Genomic DNA, 19,465 nt, shown 5'->3' with positions numbered 1-19,465 from the left:
TGGTGCTTCACATTAGTGACACTGCGTGTCCTGGTCTGTGTATATATATCGTCGCTGTCCTATTAAAAAACACTTCTACATTTTTGTTCTCGATTTTTATTTTACTACATAATTTGAACAGATAAACTGTCTCTTACACTGTGCCAATTTTTTTTTTTGATGAACGGACCAATAGAAGCTCGAAAATTCGAAATTACCTGAAATAAACTCTTTTTACATTGGCTTCCATTGAAAGTTTAGAAGGTTTTTTCTCTCTCCTGTAAAGTTATTGTTTTGGAGAGAAGTTTTTTTTTTAATTGGACAGCGACGATATACAATATATAGACACTTGTTCTGAAATCAAGGGTATTAAAAACCTTTTTTTTTATGATCACCTCATTTGCAACTCCCCAACTCATCTTAAAAGTGTTGGATGGAGCACCATCGTTCCAGAGAACCCAGTTCCACAGTTTCACTGCTTTACAGTTCAGTACTGGGGGGCTTTATACACCTTTTGCCCATGCCCTTTGCCATGTTTGTTCATTTGTTTGAGTGAGTGGTCTTTTATTGGCAGTGCTTCTCTACAGAAACAGATTTGTCAGCAATAGCTATAACTTAGAGAGAGACGTACAGGCGTTATGTTTGATTATGTATCAAAAGATTATCACTGGCTATTCCTCAGTGTTCACTTTTCCAACAGTGAAGCATGGTGGTGGCAGCATCATGCTAAAGTCGTTTTTGGTGTTTTTTGTTGAGGAAAAAAAGGAAATCGCCTTTTCTTAGAGATGCATTTATTGTGTTTTCCTTTGAGAGCGCCCCCTAGTGTCGCTAATCTCCGAATTATTTTGGTATAAAAGTTTTCTTAGGTTGCTTTAAAGTCTAGATTTTTGAAGAAAACAACCAATATTTCTTAGAATCGACCATGTGTGTGTGTGTGTGTGTGTGTGTATAGCTGACCCCAATGATTAGGGAGGTCTCCACATTCCTCTCACACAAGTGGCCTCTGTGTGTGTGTGTGTGTGTGTACACACTTGTGGTTCTCTGTGGTCTTTCATTTCCATAGCCCAAGGGTGGAGATAACACTCTTACATAACTGACATTCAGCATTCACTCACCCTCTTCATAGTTCTTGAAGGGCTCCCTTGGGCATAATACCCAAAATGCCGCGGGGGACCCCCACACACCAAGACACTAGAGTCCATTCACTCAAACTGACCCTTATAGACCGCCCTCAACATACAGTACTAATACGACTGACTGCCCAATCAGGAATGGCCATGGAAAGCAGGCTGAATTTACACCAGCAGCAACAATGCAACCATGTATTTAAAGCGATACTTCGGTGGAACAACTGCTTATTCATGGTTTCTTCTGAAATTAAGAGTATTAAAAAGCGTCTAGACAACTTTTGCTGGAGTAACTGTCTCTAATCTCCAGGAAAGAAGGCTAGGAAGGCTTTCTACTAGATTTTAGAGCATTTGGAGCACCATCATTCCAGAGAACATAGTTCCACTGCTCCACGGCTTAATGGATGGAGGGCTATATATTCCTTTATAACCCATGTTTGGCATTAGTTTAAGCATGGTGCCAATAGGTTCATGCATGCTTAGCGAATTGGCTGTTCCATTTGGCATTTAAAGTGAAAGTCTGTAAGAATGCTTAAAAAAAAAAAAAAAAAAAAAAGAGTACTTTTAAAACGTGCAATGTGGTTCAAGATCTTTTCCGAGCAGATTAGATCTCTTCAGTTCAAATTCTCCATTTTTTGGGGGGTTCAACAATGCGTAAATCAGCAGGCAAAGACTATAGCTCTATTCACACTTCTACTCAGTGATAAAACTCTTGCATTTTATTAGCTTTCTCGGTCTCATGACATCGTGTTCAGTAGCTCCTCCATTTCCACTCGCTGTTGTTCTACATGGATCTCCGTGGAAACTGTTGCGCACCCAAAGTGTAATTACGGTGCAAAGCAGTGGAATATATCAAATATCTTTTTTATTAAACGCAAGGTGACGAAAGTCAGAGATGTCTGTCCGGACGGGACAAAAATTACCAGAGGACGTCTGAGAAAAACACGTACATGGTCGTTCTTGTGGGGGAATAAAATCACAGAGAAAATTACCACAGGCCTCCCTGACAAACTAATTCCGTCCAGATAGTTCTGATATCTCCATGTTCGCAGTAGATCTTGTATAAATGCTATTAGCAGCGCTGTAGTCGCACAGATTACATACAAAAGCTGCCATAGAAAAGAAAATCCCTAAAAAAGACTACCAGACTTTAAAACTTTGTTTCTCCAATGAATATATTTGGCTTTGCAGGGTTGATAGCTGAAACACATGGAGGACAGAATATTAACTAAAGGACTGCTGCTTTAACAGCCATGTTTTTGGTACACTTTAATGGATATGAGACCATGAATTTGGCAGGTTTTCCCTGGCTCTGGTGGAACTGGCCCTGGCAGAGTTTCATTCGGAATAAAGAAGTCTTTGACGGCTGTTTGTTAAAACACTGTTTTCCATGTTGTCATCCGCAGAGCTTCGGTCATTTCGGATTGATGTGGTGTTTCAGACTCCAAGTATGATCTAAATGTTGAGTACAAAACAACAGGCCTTGTTTTCCGGTTGTGAAGTCAGTTTTTTCTTCGTTTCACACAAACATCTCACCACTACAGATTTAAAGGCTAATATACAGCCGCTATTGAACAGTTAACTATCTGTGAAGACGCCCTAGCATATGAGTAAGTAAGTAAGTGTGTGTGTGTGTGTGTGTGTGTGTGTGTGTGTGTGTGTGTGGCGAGATCACACACTTGGTAAATTGTGTAAAATAGGCAGTAATTCATAGCTGCCAACACATCATCCAACAGCTATTTCCTCTCATACATATGTTTGTTTTGCTTTAGCACTCTTGCACAACTGTTCATACCAAGGGCAATTACTGACGTCTACCACCCTGAGAGTGTGTGTGTGTGTGTGTGTGTGTGTGAGACATCTAGAGCTAGTTCTGTAGATACACCAGATAACATATCTGTGGTAAAGGGACTAAATAAAACACTTGCATTACATGTTTAAGAGGTATGTCCCAATTCCACTTTGTGTATTTCATCTGTAGTAAATGAAGCACATTTGCCAGGAGATTCCCCTGAAGTTTTTCTGTAAACAGAAGACGATACTTTTACATTAAATATTGCAAACTTCATATTATTGCTGATAGCTCTTACATTGCTTCAAATAAAAGTAAACTGCACCAAAATAATCTAATGGATTTGAACTGTACCAAAAGAGTCTAATAAAATAAACTGTACCAAAAACGTCTAAAAAGAGGAACTGGACAAAAAGTCTAATAAAATAAACTATATCAAAAATAATCAAATGAATGTGAACTGTAGCAAAAGATTCTAAAAGGTACTGAACCAAATTAGTTTAATAAAGTGAGCTGTACCAAAAGAATCAAATGGATCTGAACTGTAATAAAAGAGTCTAATGATGTGAACTGAACCAAAAGAATCAAATGAATCTGAACTGTATTAAAAGAGTCTAATGATGTGAACTGAACCAAAAGAATCAAATGGATCTAAACTGTATTAAAAGAGTCTAATGATGTGAACTGAACCAAAAGAGTCTAAAAAAGTGAGCTGTACCAAAAGAATCAAATGAATCTGAAGAGTATTAAAGGGTCTAATGATGTGAACTGAACCAAAAGTATCAAATGGATCTGAACTGAATTAAAAGAGTCTAATAACGTGAACTGAACCAAAAGAATCAAATGGATCTGAACTGTATTAAAAGAGTCTAATAACGGGAACTGAACCAAAAGAATCAAATGGATCTGAACTGTATTAAAAGAGTCTAATAAAGTGAACTGAACCAAAAGAATCAAATGGATCTGAACTGTATTAAAAGAGTCTAATAAAAGTGAACTGAACCAAAAGAGTCTAATAAAAGTGAACTGAACCAAAAGAGTCAAATGGATCTGAACTATATTAAAAGAGTCTAAATTATGTGAACTGCACCAAAAGAATCAAATGGATCTGAACTGAACCAAAAGAATCAAATGGATCTGAACAGTATTAAAAGAGTCTAATGATGTGAACTGAACCAAATTAGTCTAATAAAAGCAAACTGAACCAAAAGAATCAAATGGAGCTGAACTATATTAAAAGAGTCTAATATAGCAAACTGTACCAAAAGAATCAAATAGATGTGCATGTGAGAGTGTGTGTGTGTGTGTGTGTGTAAGTGTGTGTGTGTGTGAGATCTTACATTGGTAAATCTGCAGGAAGGTATCGGTGAGCTTGCTGGTGAAGAGCGGCTCAGGCAGGTCTCTGAAGTACTGCTTCAGCATGTCCGCTACGTCGTACGCCGACTGGCCTTCGTAAGTCACCCCGCACCCGTCCGTCCCACACGACTCGTTCATCTGCCGCAGCGCCTGGATCCGAGACTTCACCCCTGACTTCCTGAAGAGCCCCACCTGCAGGTACAAGAGGTGAGGGACAGTCAGCACATGCAGAGCTTTCAGACCTCGAATAAAGTTCATATTCATAAAGTTTGAAGAGTTCAGAAATCAATGTTTGGTGGAATAAACCTGGTGGTTTTTTAATCAGTTTTCATGCATATTCTTGGCATCATGTTCTCCTCCACCAGTCTTACACACTGCTTTTGGATAACGTTCAAAAGTTCTGAATTCCTTCATTTTTTTCTTTCTTTCTCCGGGCGCTGACAGTGAGCTGATGGATAGATCTTGGAGATCTTGAAAATCCAAACACAGGAAAGAAAGACTTAAACCGCTCAGCGTCTGGACTTATATAACCCACTACTGTACCCTAAACACACGGCTAAAAATACCACTATTACATAATTTATACACTGTTCTTTCCACAGCCCATAGTTCCAATATTTCAAGAGACACTCCTCTAGGTTCCACAAACACACACACGCCCCTCGTTCCCTTTCTAAATGACAAAGTGTGTTTCCGTGCCCAGTAGCAGTCCCACGTTTAAACCACAGTCTTAAAAAGTAGAGTTCTTCTAGGGTGTCTTGGTAGAATAAATGGTTTAAATGAAAACTATGATAACTCAAATAAATATGTATGTTTATAGAAGGTTATTTGCTTGGTAATATGTTGATTATTTATTGTTTTGTGATAAATTTACTTATATATTATATATATATATTAGATATTCTATATATCCCGAGCGCACAATATCATCAGTGACCCTTCACATCCTCACTATGGTCCCTGTTTTCCCTGCTGGCTTCTGGAAAAAGATACAGGAGTATGCGGTGCAGGACCACCAGGTTCTGTAACAGTTTTTTCCCCCAAGCTATTAGACTGTTAAACTCCTAAAACCTTGGTCTATTTAAGGAGACTCTGACTGAGTACTAGTTATTTACTTTTTCACACATGACATATTCCTATTCCCTTTACTAGGTGTTACGTCAGGAGGGAAAGCTCGAAAACACATGTATAAGTTTTGAGGTTTTATCTTGTAGATTGCAGATTCACAATCTGCAGAGTCACCAGAGTACTGGGAATGTGATATATTGTACGATATGTGGGTGGGAATGATTGTGACCAGCGGCGTCTGGCTAAATTGGCCCATGTGGTCAAGTGATCAAGCTTCTATGGGACGTGGCAAAAGTCAGCCAATGGGTTCCAATAGTTTGAGTCCCATGACATGTGGCATATTTAAGTTTTTAAGGTTTTTTTTGTTTGCTTTTGTATGTTGTGTGATTTGTACTCACCTGATCCAGGCAGTGGTTGCGGAGGTAGCGCATGGCCTGCTGGATGCCCTGTGGGAGGGGCTGACCGCTCCTCTGGACGTTCACTTGCAGCGGGACACCGAACACACTCCGGTCCTTAAAGTCCCGCACCTTAGTCCGCTTCATGAACTTTGGAACGGCCCTGTAAAAAAAAACATATATATATATATATATATATATATATTAGCCTATAAGGCTATTCCCTTTTCAGTGTGTGGGGTGTGGAATATGGAGCTACACTAGTTATTTATTTTCTCCATTAAAACTCTCAGTTACAGTAGTACAGGAAGCACTGTTGAAAACACACACACACACACACACACACACACACACACTCACAAAGGCCAATGTGACGGGCTTTATCCGTTATGTAAGTTTGATTTTTGCACCGGATCTAATATATAAGCAGCTGACGTCAGACGGAGTGAAATTTGAAGCCCATGATGTCCTTCAGCACATGATGCCGGAAAAAAAACAAAAATGACTAAATAACTCAATCATAACCAACAGACTGCAGACATTATATATTGATTTAAAGGGGCAGATCTGCCAAAATCTGCCTCTGTTGATTTAAAACTGTGTGTGGTTGATCTATAATTCCCTTCGTCGATACCATATACAGAGTCCCGTGACTTTTGCCAGGTCCCAACACCCACTATACTTGACTATGGAATATGCATGTGGGGCCTTCTGCATTGAAAGTGAAAGTGACAAATTTTGCCAGATGCTGCCGGTCACGATCATAACCACACTTACTGCGCTGTCCACTGTTGGTGGTAATCCGTGGATCACTGTGGATCGAAGAAGGTTAAATGCCTGAACTTAAACTGCGGAAATGGAATGTCCAATCCATGTGGCACCCACTCAAATGGCCTTGCCATGAGCATGCTGGTTCAACAGTGGTCAACCTCATTCACAAGAGAACACCTCATAACTTATACAGGTGTGGGCATCCTCCAGAAGTTTAGAAAAGACAGTTTCACTGTTCTAGAGCTCGGTGGTAGTGGGCTTTATGCATGGTAGGTACCAACAAGGTAGGTATCTTGTCTAGTCTTCTTTACGGGGCTAGACAGACTGGGTTGTCCATATATATTTAAGAATATAGTGTCTTAAGGCTGAAGCCAAAATTAATTTGCCAAAACTAATGAATTTTAAAGTGGTTCGCTTGTGGTGAGAACGTGATCTGGTCTCAATCTGACGCAGCTATCGAATATATTTCTTTTATTTGAGTTAAAGTGCGGTTAAGGCACATTTTAATCAAATATATATCAGCCAGATATCGCTAATTACCACAGCTATGAACAAAAGCTGTCCCTGCTGCTCCATGCAGTTTACATGCACTTTCTTGCTCACACGCCAGACAGCTCTGACCAATCAGAGCAGACGATGTGCTCGAGTGGTTTGTTGGTGCGCAATTTGGTGCGTTTGGGTTTGTGCCTGTGTGAAACCAAACCAAACCAACCCAAACTGAGGGAGAAAACGCTTTAAATAAATGAACTAATCAACTGATTCAAACCAAAGAAACCAACTACAGGTGTGAAAATGCCCTTAAATAGATACATAATACATGTTGGGTACATGTTTGTGTCCTGATATTGTACGTATTACAACTGTGTGTGTGTGTGTGTGTGTGTGTGTGTGTAAAGGAAACTTCTCGAGGCTGAGGGCAGCTGAAATCTGTTTCCACCTTCCTCAGAAAGAGGATAAACAGAAAGAGATTAGACAATGGATCCAAACATCCACACACACACAGCCTTGAACCTCCTGTTTGCCTTGCAGACTCTCAGCTGTGTGTGTATGTGTGTGTGTGTGTTTGCTAAAAACATGTATTAGCCTTCTGCCCAGTATGATGTGTAACGGTTTCGTAACTGTACAGGCAGGAATGTGTGCGGTGTGTATGTGTGTGTGTGTGTGTGTCACTATGTGTTTACGGCTAAATAACAGCTTTGCCACCGCCGTCAAAGTGTTTAGTCACTTTGCAAAGACAAAATAACAAAAGGCATGTGTGTATTAGTGTGGCCACTTTATCTGAAACAGTGCTCTTGTGTCTCCACCTTGTTGGTGTAGAGTTAGAGACTACAGTACTACAGTAGATCATCTGCTGAAGTCCAGTTTGAGTTAACCAACCTGTAGACCCTCATTAGAGGCAGGTTTCTGACCACAGAGCTGCCTATGTCCTAATATTTTACACACACACACACACACACACACACACACACTTACACACACTTAATAGTCCGGTATGTGGAGGCCAGTGGTCCTGTGGTATTTAAAGCATTTAAAGCATTTAAAGTATGTTCAAATTAGCTAAATAATACTAAAAGTGCATTTTTAATTTAATATACTTTATAAAAATACACATTAAATGTACGTTCTCTGTATTTCCCAATACTATATATGTTTTCATCAATACACTTTATTTTGTACATGGTGGTGATAGGAAAAAATATATAGTGGCCTTAAATACTGTTTAAAGTGCACTTTAGGGTGTTTTTTTCCCCAGTAGCATTAAGGTGTACACAATATGTGCATCGATATGCAAAGTAGAACATTTACAATATACTTCCAGTGTATTAAAAAAAAAAAGAAAAGTAAAAAAAACACATACTTAACTACTCTACTTAAGCTTAATTTAAATTTTTAATATACTTAAGCGTAATTTTTAAAAGTATGTACTTTCCCATGTTAATTATACTCTGAAAAAAATATACTTAATACCCTTTTCTTTTTACAAGGGACAGATCAGTTATGAATTGGGGGTTGGGTAACTCAACTGGGAACGGTTATAGGCAGTCATAGGAAAAAAGAAATGAGTAATTTCACTAATTTTCAGTTTTTTCTAACTTTATCCCATTTTCTCCCCAGTTTAGCAGGTTATTTACTCCACCCACTCATTAGACTGCACCCTCCCCAACACTAGGACGGTGAAGGCGCCAATATATGTGAACTTAAACTCTGCCTCTTTTCCAACTTCAATTGATTCGCGAAGGACAGTGCAGTGACCCAGCTCCAATATACATCAGCTAACAGAAGGCTACGCTTTCCTGATCAACAACACACTAGGAGGGATGTACTAAAAGAGCGCCATCTAGCCACCCAGAGAGAGCATGGCCTATTATGCTCTCTCTCTCTCAGACTCCGGCTGCTGAAGCCAGGAAGCATGATCCAGGACTCAAACTGATTCGTATATCAATATATCAGCTAACAGAAGCCTGTGCTGACCAACAACACACAAGAAGTGATAGCTAGAAGAAGTAGCAAAAGAGCGCCATCTAGCCACCCAAAGAGAGCATGGTCAATTGCCCTGAAGTCAAGAAGCCTGATCCAGCTTGGACCACTCTGAGACAATAAACGGGGACCCTTTTTAATAATTATTTAATTTTATGATCTGTGTGTGCCCTAAGTTTGAATTACCATCTCTATAAATAATGTACAGTCACTTTAAATGAAAACTTTTCAAACAGAAAATTGGATACTCACCAGCTAAAGCCGTGTTTGTTGGTGGGCGTGTGCTTCTCCAGCAGTGCAGTGAGCTTCAGTAGGCTGTATTTCTGCAGCAGGTTCATCTGCAGTACAGACTGGCAGCTCACCTGCAGCAGCGACGACGTCGCACTCGGTCTGTGGGAATTTTGGAAACTGGGCCAGCGTAGCTTCTGGGGCCTACAGACACATAGAACCCAGCAAACATGGTTAACCACCAACGTCCCTGTATGATCCCCACTGATTTATAAAATCATCACACCCAGGTTAACACCTCGTATCATCAACGATGGTGTAAAAGCTTACATGCACAGAGATTCACTCTACAGTGTAGGAATTACATGCATTCAACCAACTCAACGACACATGCTCAGTCGCACTACAACTCCAACTGCCGACAACTGGGACTAATTAAGAGCTCATAATAGAGGGTGTGTGCGCTGGGAGGGTTTACGGAATCCCTGCTGATTCCGCTGGGATGCCATATCCCACAGAGCGCTGCATTCAAAGACTCAGTTATGTAAGAGACTCTGTGCTGACAAGCTCTTTCCTACTCTCTCTTTTTCACTGCAGTACCCATTTCTATCTCTCTCGTTATTTTCATTTTGACTCCCTAATTCCTTAATCCTGCATGATCCTCGGGTTGTACCTTGGCAAACAGTGGAAAAGGGCAACTACAAGAGACTACAAGAAAATACATGAATTTCACTTCAGCGCATACAAATTACCAGGAAAGTGTGGGAATCCTGAAAAGACTTCTGCATGCCTTACACTACGTGTAACAATAATGTGAGCATCGGGATCAATGTTCACTCGAAACCAGACTGAACACAGAATTGCTGAACCTAGGCCTAATCTTGGGTCTCTGGATTGTGGTTTAGACCTGAGTTTAGAAGAGATTCAGTTATCTCTGGCCACGTCTGGTGCTAAGAGTCTCAGCTGTGCAAGTCTAAATCATGTGTTGTATCTTTTGAGTGTGAGATAAGGCAATTCTCAAGTCTCTGTGGTGCAAGTCTTAAGATAAGATTCATGTCTCTGTGGTGCAAGTCTTAGGAAAAGCTTCATATCTCTGTGGTGTGAGTCTTATGACAATCCAAGTGTAAGTCTTAAGACAAGACTCCTCTCTGGTGTGCAAGTCTTAAGGCAAGCCTCATATATATCGGTTGTAAGAAAAGCTTCATATCTCTGAGGAGCAAGTCTTAAGACAAGCTTTATATCTCTTGGGTGCAAGTCTTAAGTATCTGGGATGCAAGTCTTAAGACAAGCCTCATGTCTCTTGAGTGCAAGTCTTAAGAAAAGCTTCATATCTCTGAGGTATAAGTCTTAAGAAAAGCTTCATATCTCTTGGGTGCAAGTCTTACGACAAGTTTCAAGTATCTGGGATGCAAGTCTTAAGACAAGCCTCATGTCTCTTGGGTGCAAGTCTTACGACAAGTTTCAAGTATCTGTGGTGTAAGTATTTAGACAAGCCTCATGTCTCTTGGGTGCAAGCCTTAGGACAAGCCTTATATCTCTGATGTGAAAGTCTTAAGACAAGACTTAAGTTTCTGGGCTTTGTCTAAAGTCTCTGTAATGGGTTTCAAATGCCATCTTTTCAAAAATTTCTAATTGTATATGTAAGCATCTAACCTGTTGGTACGAGTAAGAGATGCTCCTACACCAGAGTCTCGCCTGTCTCTGGCACTGAGCGAGTCATCCTGTTCACCAAGTGGACTCTCCTGGTCGCTCCCGTTCTCTGCCTCCTCTAAATGGTTCTGCAAGGGTGATGAAGGGCAGGGAGAAGCAGAATCCAGAGCAGAGTCTGAGTCCCCTTCTTCTTCCTCCTCCTCCTCCTCCTCCTCCTCCTCCTCCCCTGGTCCTGATTCCGACCATCCGCTGACCAACCTCTGCAAGTCGCTAACTTGCTCGAGAACCTCCTCCATCTTTGGCTCTTCCTCATCTTCTTCCCCTTCTGGCTCTTCCTCCTCTTCATCACCCATTTCAGGAAAGGGCACATTGTCATAGAAACTCAACCGACTGTCCAGTGAGGTGGAAGAGCCTCGCCGGGGCACGCGGCGGTTCAAGTTGCCACCGCGGCCACAGGGTCCACCGTCGGCAAGTGCTTTGGGGAAAGTGCCAGGCTTGTGACCTTCAGGCAAGAAGAAGAATATCATACCACCTTGTTCCTCTGTCCTCTCGTGTTCCGTTTGCCTTTGCTCTGAACGTTTGCAGTTTCGTTGGTTGTTCTCAGCATCCACGCTAGATCCCAGCCTCCTCCCTCGGTTCTTGTTCTCTAGGTCCGCGTTCTCCTGCATCAGAACCATGTTGAAAGGGTCAAAACCTTCCAGGTACATTCCGGCACGCTTGGTAGAGCCGACAGCCGTGCTGTGGCTGCGTGCTCTTGTGACTGGACTGGGCGTGCTCACGGCACTGCCACTGCTAGTCTCTGATTGGCTGCTTCCTGTGCTCCCACTGCTTGTCTGGGTGGAGTAGGAGATGCTGCGATTGCGATTCCCATTGCGGTCCAGAGTGGCAATGTCAATGCAGTTCAGCCGGCGTAGCTTTTCCTCATCAAAGCCCTCCTTCAAAACCGGACCACCAATCTCCAGCCTGCCCTGGCCAGTGAGACCCTTCTTCTTGCGTTTTGAAGCTGTGCTGCTACTGCGCAGCCGCAGGCTCTCCATGCGCTTCAAGAAGCTTTTGGCCCTAGAACGTGTGCTTTTACCACCTCCACTGCTTCCTGAGATGCTTTTGGCCTCGAATGGAAAGTTTCCATGTTCCAAGGGAGAGGGAATCCCATCGGAAAGGGAATCCTCATTAGCACCAGATGTCCCGGAAGAGCAAATGCTAGCAACAGAGCTAGCACGGGTAGTGGAGGCTGTGGCGACGTTAGAAAGAGGTGTAACAGGGCTGGATGGAATGGTCGTGCTGCGTGAGCCTCCACGGCTGCCACTTCCAGCACTGTGCAAGGATCCCACCTCTGGCTGCTCACTTAGATCGGTTAGAACGCTCTCCGCACTAGCGTTAACTCCTTCCCGCTGCAGGGGTCCATCTGGTAGTCGCTTATCCTGGGACACAACATCCCCTGCTGGCGGCGAGAAGACATCCAGATCCAGCTGATCCAAACGAGACCAGCGCTTGCTATCCCTCTGGAAGGTCCAGCGACCGCTGATGGCACAAGGTTCATCATCATCAGAGTCTTCACTCTGAAAAAAAAGAGCACACAAGCAACCTTTATTAGCTTAAGTTAGTGTCTTTTTTGTACTATGTTTAAAGCATCTTTCTTGTCCCTAGAAAAGAGCATGTCCTTTAAGGTCAGGCTTTTATCATTTCAGCAGCAGTACAGCACACAAGAGAAGGTCTGTGGACGTGATTTAATTTCTGTGTGGTCCAAGGCAAGGCACTCGGAACCGCCTGAAATCTAATTGCTTTAATAAAAGATTACCTCAGAAAGGCTGACGAGGGGCCTCCTCGTGGACCGTCCAGCCAACGGCACTGACCTTAGAGTGGAATGTCCTAACATCCCCCCACAGCCTGCTCTACCAGATGATATGGCCTGGCTGAAGACCACTGAGTGGTAAAAGCTGTTACTGTGGCTGGCTTAGCCAATGTCACAAGAGTCAAATGTCCACTGTTTCTTCTCCCAGCTTAACTCAGGGTAATCTATTCCCCCCTCAGGGGATCATGGGGTGGGGGTTCAGGGGGTCGCCCTCCAGCTGGGTCTGTGGATATGGTCTGGTTCCCTCCCCAGCAGAATTTAACACCGCAAAACTCTACAGTAGAGTTTTGCAGTAGAGACATAAAACTCTACTATACTACAGGAATACCCAGCAAAATCAAGACTTCTAGGGGTCTAGAGCGACGGAAGGGATGGATCCAATAAAGAAAATGAAGTGCAAACCTTTGTATTTAGCTCTGCAAGACGAATTATACTTCAGTCCCAAACGGTTTAATGCTAATGGTTTCCAATTTCCAAGCTTTAGACTTTTCCAACACCAGTAGAATTCTAGAATTAGATTTTTCTGGGCATGACCAGGATGTGCTCTTTCTATTTGTTCAACCATTGCTACAGCAGCCAGCCCAGTCAGAGGCGCCTCATTCACGGCGGCGTCAAACGTTCGTAAAACTCGCCACAGCCATTATTTTACAGCCCCTGAGGCAAAGCCTTTGATCAGAGCGAGGAAGACCTGAAACGTTGGCCTCTATTACAGACTGCATGAAAATCTTCCCATAGAGCCAAAACCACAGCTGTGTTCAAGGAGGAGTACTCCGGGCACAGCAAATTAACCCCTTGAACTGTGGGCTCATTATTTGGCGAGGAATCTCTTGGAGAATTTTATACGTGAAACTCTTTACCCTTACGAGACTTCTCCAAAAGAACGAAGTACAGTTGAAGAAACTTTGGGTTCTACTGTATGTCCAGCATGAAGTGATGACCTGAAGGGGGTTGCCAGTTGTTTACCATAAATAGAGTATCTATTGATTATTTCGCCTATTACATGAGACGAGAAATCCAAGGATACCTGAAGTTGGACTGAACTAAACTGAGCAAAATCTTAAAAGCCTTAAAAAAAATAATTCAGGGTCTTTTAGGCCTTCAGAGAAAGTATTAAAGTTTTTAGAAACAGTTTTTTTTCTTATAATGTCTGTAATCTAAAGTATTTTACAGGTAGAAACAGCAAAAACTGGGACTTAATATTCTAATCAACTAATGATGTTTAGTTTTTCCTTGTTTTTACTGGCTTCCAGGACCAAAAGTACTAAAAGTGACTCAAACAAGGTGAAACACATATTCATATCTTTATATAAGGTTTAATTTAGAATACTTCATTTTTTTCCCTGACGTTTTAAAATATGCAAAAATAGACCCAAGTTGAATACGGACCCAAAAAATAGACCCAAGTTTTAAAAGATGAATGGACCAATACAAATGCTGAAAACGGACCTAAAATTTCTAAAATGAAACTAAAATCCATTAAAAAGTTAGCAATTTTTTTCCTTCTTGTCCTGTAAATTATTGTTTGCGATGATATCTACCTTAAAAACAAAAATAAAATATATACTGTACATATACTATATATATATGTATTGATTAATTTAAAAAAAAGTCATAGGAGCTCTAAACTCCCTAAAATTATTGTTTTATTACTTCACATGATGGCACATAAATCAAATGCATAGAGTTAAGATATTGGTTGTCAATTCTTTTTTTCCTATGCTCTTCAGTAACTATTAGAGAATTGTTTTGCTATATATTGAGTATTAGAGAATCACAATATCATGATATCATTATTATCATAACATTATTATTATTATCATTATTATCAAAATGAAGAGACTTTTTTTAAGATTTTTTTTTTTAGATTTTGCTATTTATAGGTTTATGTTTGAGTAAAATGAACATTGTTGTTTTATTCTATAAACTACAGACAACATTTCTCTCAAATTCCAAAAGAAAAAAAAATAGTCATTTAGAGCATTTATTTGCAGAAAATGAGAAATGGCTGAAATAACAAAACAAAAAAAAAAGATGCAGAGCTTTCAGAGCTTTCTCAAATAATGCAAAGAAAACAATAAGTTCATATTCATAAAGTTTTAAGAGTTCAGAAATCAATATTTGGTGGAATAACGCTAGTTGGTTTTTAATCATGCATCTTGGCATCATGTTCTCCTCCTCCACCAGTCTTACACACTGCTTTTGGATAACTTTATGCTGCTTCACTCCTGGTGCAAAAATTCAAGCAGTTCAGCTCGGTTTGATGATCAGCTTGTGATCATCCACCCCTAATCCTAATGTCAGCCATTCCTGAGACTTTGGGAAGGTGCCGGAGGGGCGAAGAGAAGAAAGTAAGAGAGAGAGAGAGGAGTGAAGGGGGCAGGGGGACCAGGCACGACCTGGAGCGAGGAGATCAATGCATTCCACAGATAGCTGGAGCCTGCGGCTCTGAGCCGAGGCACAATCGCTTCCTTAAGATAGCTTCTGACCTCTCGCTTTGACTCGGCGGGCACCGGACGACACCGAGGGGTCATCGGCTTTCAGAGCAGAACACACACGTTTGCGTGTCCAACAAGGACGCCTTTGTCTGAGACGTGCGGAGCGTCTTAAATGGACATGGAAACCAAGCCAGCCATAAACACGGGGCCCGCCGGGTCCAGTCACGGCCTCGGCCCCTGATTATACAGACACACTGTTTGTTGCTGCATTCCACACACACACACACACACACACTCACAATTTAAAAAATCGTGGATCACAGAATGGGTGAGTAAAAACACACACAGATTCTGTAACCACACCGGACTGACCATCCCATAATAGAGGGGTGTGGAGAACGTCCACTTCCTTTTAGGGCGATGAAGAAGCTTTATAGGAAGAGGAGGAACAAAAAGAAAACACAGAGAGAGCTGAAGAAAGAGGAGAGAGAGAGACAGAAAGAGTGAGACACATATAGAAAGAAATAGAGGAGAGACAACAAGAAAGAGAGAGAGAGAGAGAGAAAATTCTAAAAGAAAGGAGAGAGAGAGAAAGACATACAAAGAAAGACAAAAAGAGACAGTAGGATAGAGAAATTGAAGATAGAGGACATTTAGAAAGAACTGATGAAGGAAAATGATTATGAAAGAGGAAAATTAAAGAGAGAAAGTGAAAGAAAAGAACAAGAAAAAGAACGGAGAAAGCAACAGATAGATAGAGAAATAGAGGAAAGAGAGACATACACCGAAAAAGAGGGAGAGACAAATGGAAATAGAGGAGAAAGGAAAGAACATATACAGAAAGAATAGGAGGGAGAGATATACAGAAAGAGGAGAGACATGGATCATGGAAAGAAGGGAGACAAACAGAGAAAGAAAGGAATAAAAATAGACGAGAAGAGACAGAGATGCAGAAAGAAGAGAGAGATATTGAGATCGAGAGATGCAGAAATAGAGAAGAGAGAGATATAGAAGAGAATACATAGAAAGGGAGAGAGAGAGAGTGAAAGGTAGAGGTAGGAAAAAAGAACAAGAGGTTCAAAAAAAAAAAGAGAAAGTGAGAGTGTGAGAGAGAGAGAGAGAGAGAGAGAGATTCCCTCTAATTAAAGCAGATGACAGGAGAAGAGAGAGAGAGAGAGAGAGAGAGCGGAAATAAGAAGAGGGGGATTTACATTGACTTACTCTCTTTCTTTGAGGAGTGATTTCCAGCCTCATCAAGGCGCACTTGTTGAGAGTGTTCAGCCTCCTACACACACACACACACACACACACACACACACAGAGAAAGAGAGAAAAGCAAGAATTAGCGAAAGTCACGTTTGAAAAGACCCCTGGGGCCCCCACAAAACTTTAATCCACAATCATCTGCTCCAACCATTAAACCCCCCCCCCAACACACACACACTGACAGAGGGAGAGAAACTGACTGACTGATAATGAGCTGCTGAAGGATAAAGTGCAGATTACAGAGAGAGAGAGAAAGAGAGAGAGAGAGAGAGAGAGAGAGAGAGAGAGAGAGAGAGAGAGAGAGAGAGAGAGAGAGGTAGAGAGTGTATGAAGCCGTTAGAGTGGCGACGACAAGAACACAAAGGAGACACACGGCTTATCCTATTCACCACCTGGTTAGGGTCATGTGACCTTCAGTTAGGGGCCTTTAGATGTGTGTGTGTGTGTGTGTGTGTGTGTGTCTGCGTCAAGGGGTCTGGCACCACAAAATGGCCTCCAGATGTCTGAGCACTCCAGCTGGGCCATGCTTGACCCCTCACTCACTCTAGAAACACCTCTCTCTCTCTCTCTCGCTCTCTCTCTCTCTCTCTCTCTCTCTCGCTCTCTCTTAAAGTACTTTCTCTTTCTTCTCATCATATCCATCACTTTCTATAGGCCACACAAAACAAAAAACATGTTCATTAAGTTTAACTTTGCACTCAATCCCCCTTTGTAAAGACTCGGGGTGGATGATACGGCTCTAAAACAATATCACGATATTTCAGGGTATTTATATACTTGGCGATATAGGAAAACAGAAAAAGAATTCATTAATTTCAGGAATATAGTATAAGAGTATAACAGCATAAACATAATGTGGCGAAATAAATTATATAACATAAAATAATATAATGCAGCAAAAAATATTGCAGAATATTTAGTGCATTAAATAAAACAATTATACAATAAATACACTTAAATCCCTAAAATCGGAAATAAAATCGAATCGAGGACTTAGAGAATCGTGACACCCCTAGGGGATAGCACCACTACCTGGCAGTGAGCTAACTACTACACTGTGTGTTAGACTGCGGTTCAATTCCCAGCCTGGGGTGACTATAGAATGCTGAGCTCCACCAATAAGAGTCCTTGGACAAGACTTCTCTTACACTACATTGGCCCGACTGTGTAATAGGAGTAACCTTGTAAGTCGATCTGGAGAAGAATCAGCTAAATGCCTAAACGCCAAAAAAAAAAAAAAAAAAAGTAAAATGTAAATGCTAATGCAATAAAAAGTACTTGGGATCTTTGAGCTACAAATGCTGGGATTTTTTTTTCCCCAGAGAAATATCTAGGGCTTTCAACAACACAATGCAAAACCACATGCTGCACACATTATTACAAAGGCGCGACTGAGGAAGAAAAGATTAGATGTAAAAGGTTAGGTGGACTGACCTGAAATTTTTTAACTTTTGTACACCTCTAAGACTAAGCGTTTCCCGGAACACTGGGACAAAATAACAGCAACGATTGCCTTTAAAGTGCTTTGAGATGGAACGGCATCATTACAAATTGGTAAAGGCTTTACTCTCCCAACTTTCTTAGAATGCAACACAGGCCTGAAATGCAGGAACGCAATGTACATTAATGCAAATACTGTACATTAATAACATACTGTAAATATACCCTATTTATTAGGTTCATTATTGCGTAAGAAAAAAAAAAAACACTGCGCTGAGGACAGGATGTTTACAACACAATCACAAAGACAGCAGGAGAGAGAGAGAGAAAGAGAGAGAGAGAGAGAGAGAGAAAGACAGGAACAGAGAAAGAGAGAGAGAGAGAGAGAGAGAGATAGGGGACGAGGTTAAGGACGTACAGCTGCAATAAAAAACTTTGCAGGTGAGCCGGCAATAAAAGCAGCCTGTTTCCGGAGTCGGACAAGCGTTGATAGGTCTTGTGCTGTGTGTGTGTGTGTACGTGTGTCTCACCTGCATAGTGCTTCAATGGCATCTGTGTCCAGAAAGTCGTGATCTCTGGTGACTGAAGAGATTTCAGTCGGGAACTGACCATCTACAGTGAAAGAGAGGAAACCGGCTCATTAACCTTTTATAGACAGGATTCCACACATTTTACACACAATTCCTGCATGATTAAGCGAGCGGGACATGAACGCTCAGTGTCAGTAAAGAGTTAGGGGGTTACATTTATCTAGAACTTAAAGACTTGGTTCTAGATAAAGCTAGAAAAAAAGGTAGCTAGTAGCTAGAAAGCAGTCGCTATACTAATACTAATACTAATCCACAGAAGTCAAATTTGCTTATTGCCTGCAAACAAAGAGACGCGGGGGGTTTCTTAAAAAGAGATTTAAGAGTCAAGGGTGGGGGGTTGAGGTTAGGTAGGTGAAATGAATGAATGAGTGTGTGTGGGGGGGGGGGGTTGAATTTGTGTAACACACACACACACACACCTCTGCTGAATAGGTAAAGGAAGTGTGTCTTAGGCATTCAAACAAACACAGCTGCAATGCTAAAAGCATGAACAGCAGGAGGAGGGGTCTTTGTGTGTGTGTGTGTGTGTGTGTGTGTGTGTGTGTGTGTGTGTGTGTGTGTTTGTCAGAGAGAGAGAGAGAGAGAGAGAGAGACAGAGAGAGAGAGACAGAGAGAGAGAGACAGAGAGAGTGTGTGAGTGTTGTGGGCAGGGGGCAAAAAAAATCACAATAGGTGCTCAAGTAGCCTTTTCTGTCTTTATAAACAGCGTCTCCTCTGGATTTGCGGCTAGACCACAGTCATTAATGACAATTCAATAGACACAGAGAGAGAGAGAGAGATACATAGAGAGACAGTGAAAGAAAGAGAGAGAGAGAGAGAGAGAGAGAGAGAGAGAGAAAAAGAGAGAAAGCATTAAAGCCTAACCAGTGTTGTGATACACTGTCAGAAAGCACTTAAGCAACAATTGTACAATTTAGACAATTGTACAATTTAGAGATTACAGAACACCCCCCTCCACACCGTTTGTAAGGCGATTGTAAGACGAGTTAGGCCCGCGCTTCAATTAGCACAATGCAAACTGCTGCACATAAGCCTCCG

The 19,465-nt window shown here is 41.5% G+C and overlaps 1 protein-coding gene across 2 annotated transcripts in view; it reads right to left on the bottom strand.

The window, feature by feature from the left end:
* dlc1 (DLC1 Rho GTPase activating protein) overlaps window positions 1-19,465 on the bottom strand; it is a 134,084-nt gene that overhangs the window by 9,930 nt on the left and 104,689 nt on the right. For both annotated transcript variants that reach the window (XM_049472219.1, XM_049472220.1), the window contains 6 exons: window positions 18,368-18,449; window positions 16,353-16,416; window positions 10,848-12,403; window positions 9,219-9,398; window positions 5,721-5,880; window positions 4,239-4,446 (listed from right to left, as the gene is read on the bottom strand). In XM_049472219.1, coding sequence (XP_049328176.1) covers window positions 4,239-4,446; window positions 5,721-5,880; window positions 9,219-9,398; window positions 10,848-12,403; window positions 16,353-16,416; window positions 18,368-18,449 — 2,250 coding nt within the window. The remainder of the gene's footprint in view (window positions 1-4,238; window positions 4,447-5,720; window positions 5,881-9,218; window positions 9,399-10,847; window positions 12,404-16,352; window positions 16,417-18,367; window positions 18,450-19,465) is intronic.

This window comes from Astyanax mexicanus, chromosome 25 (genome assembly GCF_023375975.1).
Source record: "Astyanax mexicanus isolate ESR-SI-001 chromosome 25, AstMex3_surface, whole genome shotgun sequence".
Classification (NCBI taxonomy): Eukaryota; Metazoa; Chordata; class Actinopteri; order Characiformes; family Acestrorhamphidae; genus Astyanax; species Astyanax mexicanus.
The sequence above is the reverse complement of the archived record's forward strand: the minus strand, read 5'-3'. Positions and strand labels throughout refer to the sequence as shown.